Source organism: Ostreococcus tauri (genome assembly GCF_000214015.3).
Source record: "Ostreococcus tauri WGS project CAID00000000 data, contig chromosome 19, whole genome shotgun sequence".
Classification (NCBI taxonomy): Eukaryota; Viridiplantae; Chlorophyta; class Mamiellophyceae; order Mamiellales; family Bathycoccaceae; genus Ostreococcus; species Ostreococcus tauri.
In genome coordinates this window covers 37,126-46,544 of record NC_014444.2, presented here as the reverse complement: position 1 = coordinate 46,544, position 9,419 = coordinate 37,126, and the positions used below count along the sequence as shown (strand labels likewise).

The 9,419-nt window shown below is 55.6% G+C and overlaps 5 protein-coding genes across 5 annotated transcripts; 4 read left to right on the top strand and 1 right to left on the bottom strand.

The window, feature by feature from the left end:
• Positions 1-124: 124 nt before the first annotated feature.
• On the top strand, positions 125-1,744 carry OT_ostta19g00180 (unnamed product; the record flags this gene model as incomplete). The annotated part of the gene is made up of 1 exon (XM_003084228.2): positions 125-1,744. One exon carries the CDS (start codon positions 125-127, stop codon positions 1,742-1,744), a length of 1,620 nt encoding a protein of 539 aa, XP_003084276.2.
• A 339-nt stretch (positions 1,745-2,083) lies between these two features.
• OT_ostta19g00170 (Serine hydroxymethyltransferase) lies at positions 2,084-3,574 on the top strand (the record flags this gene model as incomplete). Its single annotated transcript, XM_003084227.2, has 1 exon — positions 2,084-3,574. One exon carries the CDS (start codon positions 2,084-2,086, stop codon positions 3,572-3,574), a length of 1,491 nt encoding a protein of 496 aa, XP_003084275.2.
• Positions 3,575-3,910: 336 nt separating this feature from the next.
• Positions 3,911-6,544, top strand: OT_ostta19g00165 (DDE superfamily endonuclease, CENP-B-like; the record flags this gene model as incomplete). Its single annotated transcript, XM_003084226.1, has 1 exon — positions 3,911-6,544. The coding sequence occupies one exon, from the start codon at positions 3,911-3,913 to the stop codon at positions 6,542-6,544; it is 2,634 nt and encodes an 877-aa protein (XP_003084274.1).
• Positions 6,545-7,025: 481 nt separating this feature from the next.
• On the top strand, positions 7,026-7,343 carry OT_ostta19g00160 (unnamed product; the record flags this gene model as incomplete). The annotated part of the gene is made up of 1 exon (XM_022982423.1): positions 7,026-7,343. One exon carries the CDS (start codon positions 7,026-7,028, stop codon positions 7,341-7,343), a length of 318 nt encoding a protein of 105 aa, XP_022841234.1.
• Positions 7,344-8,834: 1,491 nt separating this feature from the next.
• On the bottom strand, positions 8,835-9,416 carry OT_ostta19g00150 (unnamed product; the record flags this gene model as incomplete). Its single annotated transcript, XM_003084222.2, has 1 exon — positions 8,835-9,416. One exon carries the CDS (start codon positions 9,414-9,416, stop codon positions 8,835-8,837), a length of 582 nt encoding a protein of 193 aa, XP_003084270.2.
• Between the last annotated feature and the right edge of the window lie 3 nt (positions 9,417-9,419).

Here is a 9,419-nt window from a genome sequence, read left to right as displayed (position 1 = left end):
TCCTCGCGCGGCAGAGTACGAGTATCGAATTCGTACGGAGAGACGTGCGGCGGCGAAACAAGGTGGAACGAGCGCGCCGGCATCGGTGCTAAGAAGGTCACAGAGAGTCGCGACCGGGCCCTCGATGGCGAACATGCGAGTGATGAAGCGCAAGAGGGAGGCTTCAATACAGTTGAACAAGGAACGTTCTGTGCGCTTTGCGCTCGCGGCGAGCTCGTTCTCACCCGATCAAGTCACGAGACTGAACCAGCAGATTCACCAACACACGCAATTGTTATTTCAAACGTTGGCTCTGAGCGTCGGTCGTCCGGATCAGGTGGAGACGGCGACGGCGGTTAACATTCTCATCATCAGGCTACAGCAAGCTGCGTCGATGCAGTATCAACGCCTGAGGAACGACAAGCACAGAGCTCACGATGCGTCACTTTTTGCCGTAGCATCAGCGGACGATGAAAATGCGGTTTGGTACGGACACCAACCCAGAAAAGGGGTGTACACAGTTTTCGACTGCCAGCCACTGCGATGCGCTCGTGATTTCATCACGGCGATTGGCGCCGCCGCGTCCACGTCCGACTCACCCATCTTATGGAGAAATCCGAGACAGATGCTCGATCTCGTGTCGAACAAATACACAGCACAGCAGTTGGCGGAGATGGTGCCTTCGAATTCTCCCGAATTCGTACGTGCAGACGATTTGTTCCGGAACGCGCCCAAGACATGGGAGGAAACCGTGGCTTTCTACAAGAACATCTCACGACCAAAGAAAGCGGCAAAGTCGAATCCGCTATTTTCCAATCGCTTCAAGACGTGGACGCCGATTTCTCGAGCCGTGTACGAGGTGACGAAGGCGTTCATCCCTCGAATTTCACCCGACCCCAAGCTCCTCGTTGGCGGAGCGCCGCTCGCGGAACACTCGTCGGCCGAGTTCACAAACGCAGAGGACTGGTTGATCGTCGTGGGCGTCCAACACTACGGCAACGATTACTCCAGCATAGTGAATCAACTCTTGGTGAACAGCGAACGAATCGACGTTCGCCGCCGCTTGAAATCTTTGCGAACGCAGAGGTTTCACGACAACACACAAGTCGGCGGAGCGCTTCGACGAGCTTACGATCACGCGTTCCGTCCTCTCGATGAAAACGAGATCGACATCATTCAGCGCACTCTACACGAATTTGCGGCGCCAAAAAAGCCCAACCTGCAGTGTTCGGTGTACTACAGATCGCTGTGGTCGGCCGTGTGCGCGCGTCTGAAAGAGCGCCCACCGAAGTGCGCGTTCACACTCTGGCGAAGCCAGTTTCGCGGTGGAGACGTGCCCGGAACCGCGCTCGCGGGTAGCCGACGTGGCAACTGGCCATCTTCGAAATCAGATATCGCTCGTCTCCAAGCGCGTCTAGGAGCGCAGTCGCAGAACGATCACGTCGATCGTGAAGAGGTTGCCGACTCTGACTCTGAGGACGCCGCCGGCGCCGCCGGCGCGTACGAGCGCGACAAACTCTCCGACTCCGACTCCGACTCCGACGCGCAGGAAAACCCGAGGTCGACGGTAAATGATCGTACGAACGCCAACGCGTCGTCTTTTACCGAGGCCCAAGACGCCGCCATCGTAAGCGCGGCCGCTTTCGGCGTCCCGCTTCACGAGCTCACCGAGCCCGGCGCCGCGTGCGCCGGGCGCTCCCATGACGCCCTCATCATCCGTTTCAACATCCTCAAAGCGAGGCACCGCGCGCGCGCGCGGTCGTGAACGCGTATCCATCGTCCTCGCTCGCGCTTAGCCGTAGCGTTCAATTCAAACGCGCGCTCGCGTCGTCCCGCGCGTGCGCGCGAACCAAAAACCCACCCGGTCCGCACGCGCGCGTCACCACACACGCGGGTTTAGGTCCATAACCGCCCCCCCGGCGGCGCCGTCATCGCGTCCACGCCGCCGCGTCGCCGCACTCCGCGCGCGCGCACGAGCGTCGACGCGTTCCACGCGGTCTCTTCGTCCGTCGCGGCGCGCGCGCGTCGATCGCGGTCGCACCGTCGCGCGCTTCACCGCATTCACGCGCGCGCGTGTGGTTTTTAAACTCGAGTCGTCGACGTCATGATTTCGACGGTGTCTCTCGCGCCCGCGCGCGCGCGCGCGACCGCTCGGAGGGATGGGCGCGCGACGGTGTCCGCGCGGTCGTCCGGGTCGATGAAAGTCGCGAATCCGCGCTCGAGAGCGGTCGTCGGGAGGGCCAAGCCGCAGCCGTTCGAGGACGTCTCGGTGCGAGAGCTCGACGGCGAGCTGCACGAGATCCTGCTCAAGGAGAAGCGACGACAGAGGCTCGGGTTGGAGCTGATCGCGAGTGAAAACTTCACGAGCAAGGCGGTGATGGAGGTGAACGGGTCGTGCCTGACGAATAAGTATTCGGAGGGTTTGCCGGGACAGCGGTACTACGGCGGGAACGAGTTCATCGACGAGGTGGAGCGATTGTGTCAAAACCGTGCGCTGAGCACCTACCGCCTCGATCCGGCGGAATGGGGGGTGAACGTACAAGTGCTCTCTGGTTCCCCGGCCAACTTTGCGGTGTACACCGCGCTTCTTCAGCCGCACGAGCGTATCATGGGTCTCGACTTGCCGCACGGCGGTCACCTCACGCACGGCTTCTATACGCCGAAGAAGAAGATCTCCGCGACGTCCGTGTACTTCGAGTCGATGCCGTATCGCTTGAACGAGGCCACGGGTTTGGTGGATTACGACAAGCTCGAGGAGAACGCGATGCTTTTCCGACCGAAGTTGATCATCGCTGGCGCCTCGGCGTACGCTCGTAACTTTGATTACAAGCGCATGCGCGAGATTTGCGACAAGGTTGGCGCATACCTGATGTCCGACATGGCCCATATCTCCGGTCTCGTCGCCGCTCAGCTCGCGGACGATCCTTTCAAGTACTCTGACATTGTCACCACGACGACGCACAAGTCTCTTAGAGGTCCGCGCGGCGGCATGGTCTTCTACAGGAAGGAACACGAGCAAGCCGTCAACTCTGCCGTCTTTCCGGGTCTCCAAGGCGGCCCGCACAACCACACCATCGGTGCCCTGGCTGTGGCGCTCAAGCAAGCGCAAACTCCCGGGTTTGTCAAGTACCAAGAGCAAGTCATCAAGAACTGCGCCGCAATGGCAAAGCGCTTGATGGAACTCGGATACACGCTCGTCTCTGGCGGTACCGACAACCACTTGGTGCTGTGTGATTTGCGTCCGAAGGGCGTGGACGGTGCGCGCGTTGAGAAGATCCTCGACCTGTGCCACATCACGTTGAATAAGAACTCCGTTCCTGGCGACACCTCTGCGCTCGTCCCGGGCGGCATCCGCATCGGATCTCCGGCGATGACGACGCGCGGCATGACGGAGGCGGATTTCATTCGCGTCGCCGACCTCATCGATAAGGGCGTCAATATCGCTATCGATATCAAGGGTAAGACCGAAGGCGGTAAGTTGAAGGATTTCAAGGCGTATTTAGAAGCCAACGACGTGCCGGCCATCGCCGAGTTGAGGGCTGAGGTTGAGGCTTTCGCCGATGAGTTCCACATGCCCGGCGGTCCGGAAATCTAAGAGTGATGCATCGAAAGAGCGAGGATGCGTCGTATGCCTATTATCTATCCGCCCGTTACGAGTACAACACACACTTTTACAATACACAACTTTACTAGGGATTTCGAAAATAATGTATGTGTCGAAAAAACCTGAATTAATTAACATGCGCGTTTTCTCGCGCCGTCGCTCGTCACTCCGCGTCGCGCGCGCGCCCGGGCGGCGCGGAGGGACATCATCTATCCGTTTCTCGCGAGATCCGACCGTTTAAATTTGAATTCAGCGCGTGGGTGTTGACGGAAGACGACCGTTGGAGCTCGATGGGCGTGTTAATCTTTCGAGCAGATTCTGCCGCGCATGACGGGCCCTCGCGCGCGCCGGAGCGCGTCGCCGACCGGGTCGACGGCACGTAACGGCTCTAAGAAGTCGTCTCCGCGATCGGAGGCGCGTGCGCGCGCAGCAGGGGCGACGGCGGCTCCAGTTCGGTACGACGAAGATGGGCGCGTCCAAGTGGCCAAGGATGCTCGCAAAGTCGCTGTTGCTTTGCTCGCAAACAAACGTCGCCGGGCGCTTTCTCCAGAGAATATCGCAAAGGTGAACGCTACGGCATTATTTCTCGTCACTGTGAGCTTCTCGTATGGGTTGATCAAGCAACACGCGTTCCTCAACCGCGTGAGGCGATCGATGGAAGAGGAGGACGTGAAGCGCGAGGCGCACGCGCTGGTCACTGAAGAGTGCGCTTCGACTTCGGATGCGTCGGAAAACACCATGGACGTCGCGGATGATCTTGCTCGCACTCGCCATGCAGAGCACGTACGGAATCCACAGCCGTTCTTCGTCCAAACGGTGCACGCATTCAGTCGCGGTGACGTGACGGCAATGGAGGCTGTCGCCGAATTGCGGCGCGTCGGTGTACGGGTCACCAAAGCGTTTATGGAGAGCGCGCGCTTGGCTCTGTCGTTCAAGGATCCTATTCCGCATCACTCCGCGTGTGAAGACGGTCGCGGAAGGCCGGGCGCCTTGAGCGAGCCGTACGTGAAGCAACTGGCAAAGATTGTCAAGCACTACATCAGACAAGGGATACGTTTGAGTCAAGCAACCATTCTATCGATCGCGAGGAACTTCTATCTCGATGAGCACGGCTCAGTTGCACCTCTGAACGCACTCGGATCGGCTTGGTTCTATCGATTCATCGCAAAGAACGGCATCGAATCGTCTCTGTACAACCCGTTGGATGCGCTGAGAGCGAACTCGGCAACTGAGCACAACGTGCGAAACTTCTTCGAAAGGGTGGCGCGCACGGCGGTCCGATACGGCTTCGCGGTTTGGAATGCCGACTTCGACGTGAATTCTAAACTCAGTGAGATGATCATTTGGATTGAATCGAAGATGAGCCGCGTGTTCACGCTTGACGAGGCGAAGGTGCAACTCGCCTACGAGAAGGGTGTGCGGGGTGTGCGCTTGTTGGTTATTCGCGGCGAAGATAACCAGCGTCCGGCGGTCACGGCGAACAATGCTTTCTCGGCATCCGTCATGGGTTGCAGAAATCTTGCCGGTGAAGCGCTCGCACCCTATTTTGTTTGCAATCAGGAGCCAGATGTTGATGATGATTTTGACATCCCCGGAACTATCGTGGACACCACCACGGGTGAGTGCCAAAAGGCTCAATGGGTCCGAGGCACGAAGAAAGGATCGTTCGACGCGTACGCGTTCGCGACGTATCTGAGGGATCATCTGGCGCCATGTATTCCAGACTTATCCAAGGAGAATCCGGCCATGGTGATTTGTGACGGCGCCTACACGCACGTCAAGGACGAAGTTGTCGAGTTATGCGCGGCGATGGGGATTCTACTGATCGTGCTCCCGCCTCACTGCACGCATCTTCTACAGGGCGAAGACTTGTACCACTTCGGCAAGTTCAAAGGTTCGTTTCGACTTATCCGTGCTGAGATCGAAGCTGCGAAGTCACTCGCGTCAGCATGGTTCATACAGCAAGTCACGCGCGAGGGTGTGGCGGTTTCATTTGGCCAGTGCGAGTTCTGGTACGCCATCCGAGAGGCATGGAAGGGCGCCTGGACGAAAGAGGCAGTTGGAAAGGGATTGAAAATGCAAGGCCTTGTCCCTTTCACTCGTGCGCCGTTTTGGAAGCACTTTCCAGATCACGTTCGCGAGCGCCCCGAGGAGCCTGAGGACGCTCGTGTACTTGACGCGGAGTCGCGCGCCGAGCGGTGCGCCGAGCGCATATCTATTCCAGGAGCCCCTGGATTAAGAGTGATCGCTCGCTCTGACAATTCCACGTTCAACATGAGTTTCGATGGTAGTCCAGAGTCGTTCGCGAGAGCGCCGCTGAACATCGAAACTATGAAGCAAGTGCTCGAGAATGTGAACACTGTGAACATCGCTGACGCCGACCGAAACATCATCAACCAAGTGTTTCAAGATGCGATGGCGAAAATAACAAGTAAGGTGGTCACAACGGTGCGTAAGAAGCGGAAAAGTCGTAGATACGACCGCTTCGACGAGGTGACGGAACCAGTGATGGCCCGCCTCGCAGCTGACCGCGACAAGCGAGAGAAAACGAAGAAGAGAACGCACGATGCAGCTAAAGATACCAGCGACGGCCGATACAAAAGCAATACGGACGCCGTTGACTTCGTCAAGGCGCTGTATGAACGCTTCGAAGCCACTGGTTCGCTGGAGAAGTCGCTTACAAAAAAAGAACTGATACACGTGATGCGCGCAAAGCGAATTGAGCTCCCGCAAGCACCGAGCCTGGAGTGCTTACGAAACAAGCTTAAAGAGGTTGATGAGCGGCTCTACGAAGCAAACTTGAACGCACCAAGCGTCAAGATTGGGCGTAAACCGAAAAGACCACGGCAAACGCCCGCCACGCTCACTGAAAGCGCGCATTGCGAGGTCTCGTGTCAGGAAGACACCACGACAGCGCAACTTGCCGGCGACGAAGCGGTCGGCCAGATCGTCGCGGAATAATCTCAAACTTTTACGAAGTGTACAAAAATGTATTTCAAATCATGATGCAAAGTTTCACGTAGCGCTGCGCTCGCACGACGTCGCTATATCGAGTCGAAGACGTCAAATCTAGACCCTGAGGCGCTCCAAAATTCACCATCGGCTCGAACCATTATTTTTCAGAAAATTAACACGAAAATTCATGATTTTCGTCCGAACCTCGACGACGCGATACTGAGCGAGAGACGACGAGCGATGGCTCGTTGGAAAGCTCGTAAGTTTTCCTAAAATATATTCTCGAATGAGCGCAATCGGCGCACGCGTCGCGACGCTAGACGCGCGCAAACACGAAAATTAACATTTTTCATACTTTTTACCGAAATCCCTTGTATGCTGAGTACATACGTCACACAAAGATATTTTTTCACGTACATCAAGACTTTCATCGAATGAAAGGCTCACAGTGTCACTCATTGAACATATAAAACATAAGCGATATAATATGACCCATAATGACCCAATCATCGAACTCGCGGGAATCTGCTTTAATCGCCTAGCAAGTGAAAGTGTGGAGCCGTGGAGTAGTGACGACTCCCCTTTCCTCTGTAACAGAGAGAAGAGATCTCCTGGTGTGACGCACTTCATTTGTCAATCACAGAAGATGTATAAAGCTCTTCACGAACTATTAGACGTGAAGTCGTGTGTGGCAATTGTCAAAAAGTGCTTTGACGAACTTGATTCCGGTTGCACAAATTGCCGAGACACATTTGTTTTGCAAACGTGCCACGCAAATATTCAGACAGATAACCAAGTATCTTGATTGTATTCGGCAACAGTCATGGAAAATCATCGAAATGCACCCATCGTCGTGTTGGTGTTGACTTAGTTACCTAGGTACCGGTAGGCTGAAAAGACATTGCTACTATCTTGCCGTCTTGAAGTCTTCGAATCTCGAGTCCATTCCAAATCTTGATGACGTCGCGGCTCCGCGGACCTGCCGATATCTCCACGTGCTTACTCATGCTGTCCATGAATGCGTTGAAATATTGTAATTCTCCCAAGAAGAGGAAGTCATCTACGTAGAGCAAGATGGATTCGCGTAGTGATCCGTCGGCGTTGCACTTTACGAACTTGCATGGATCTTTCTGCAACTGATCGTAGTGTAATTCATCGCAGAGGATTCTTGACGCCTCCTGGAACCAATTACGTCCGCTCTGTTTGGCTCCGTATAGGCTCATGTGCAATAGAAGGACGGAGTCAGGGTGGTTCTCTTCCATCTCTGGGGGCATGCGCATGTACAGTCGCACGCCGATGGGAGCGGCTACGTATGCTTCTGAAACGTCTGCGGTATAAACGTCAGCTCCTCTCATTGAGGCTTCGGCCACGAGACATTATATCTTGGCAACCTTGGCGTACTTGTAGACGAGAGTTCTCTGAAGCCATGATATTGGCTACAAGAGATTGTGTAAGTCCGATGTACCGTGAGACCTTTCTTCCTGGCACTTGCACTCCAGCAACGGCCATATTCTCATCCACCGCAACTTCCAATTCTTTGCCTTGGTTCAATCGTATCATAGTCGCCTTGGGTAGGCGTTCAAAACATTTTCTCTTTTCTGAAAAGAATGTGACCATCTCGCCTGGACCCTTGTATGCGACATTATGAAACTTGTTCTCCAATACCGTAGATCCGGCAATAGAGGGTGAAAAAATGATACACCTGATTTCGTCGGGTCGTCGACGCGCGTCTACTTGATAGTTTGCAAAGATGAATGTCGCGTTCTAAAGATCAAAACGCCCTCTCACGGAATCCCGACGTTCGACGTATTTCGTGCGCGCGTTCGTCCGCTATGCTTCGTCAAAGTTCAATTTTTGTCCTTCTTGAAAAATGATACACTGAAAATAAAAAACGAAAAACGAAAAACGGTTGAGAGAGCCGGTCCAGGGTTCACGATGGACGACAGTTCTCCGTGCGTGCGGCGGCGGGGCTCGTGTTTTGCCCCCGCAGCACGGAGACATGTTCGCATTAAAATCATATCGACGTCGTTCGCGTGTCGATACGATATTCGAAGGCCGGGTGTCGCGTCGACGGGTGTGTGAAGATCTCTTGAATTTTGACGTGGCGGCGACACCACGCGCCATCGTCGCGCATCTACCGACGTCGCGTGCAGTCTGAGCGTCCTACGGGCGGTAGAAGCGCTCCAAATCGTGATGAGCATTATGGTACGCGTGTTTCTGGGATCGACGGACGTGTATGGTGATCGCGCGCACGGCGGGGGTCGCGTTTGAGCGGTCCAAGAATTCAAAGTTTTTACTACCTCATGTTGGTGATGGTCATGAGCACCTGTCGAGCGTCGGTTGGGGCCGCTTTTTCGGCCATCCTCTTCGCACGGACACGGGCCTTACTCAACCGGGATTGTTCGTTTCTCCGGAGTCGTTTTTGCTCGCGGACATCGGCTTCAGCAACTGCATCTGCATCAGTAACTCTCTGGGCGACGGCGCGAGCGCGCGGCGGACGGGGTGAACGATCTCGCGTGAGTGGTTCCTCGGGTGACGGATGCGACGTTCGAAGCAAAGCATCGGGCCTTTTACGTTTTCCCCATATTTGACGCGTTTCTGACGCGTGATCGACGACGTTTGACCGCTGCTGTAGGGTGTCGTTGTTCACATGAGCGGGCTCGCTGCGAGCGCGCGTCGACGAGCGACGCGCGCATTCATGTGACAGCTCTGAGGGGCGATTACGAGTGCGGACAGAGCCGACAACGCGGGTACTTGTGGTGCCATGGGATTCTGCATCGGGACCCTCGTCATTGCCGCATGCTGCGCCACCTATGGCGTCGTTCACGGGACCATGCTCGTCATCTTCTTCGGAGTCGTCATTGTATTTTAGCATCATATT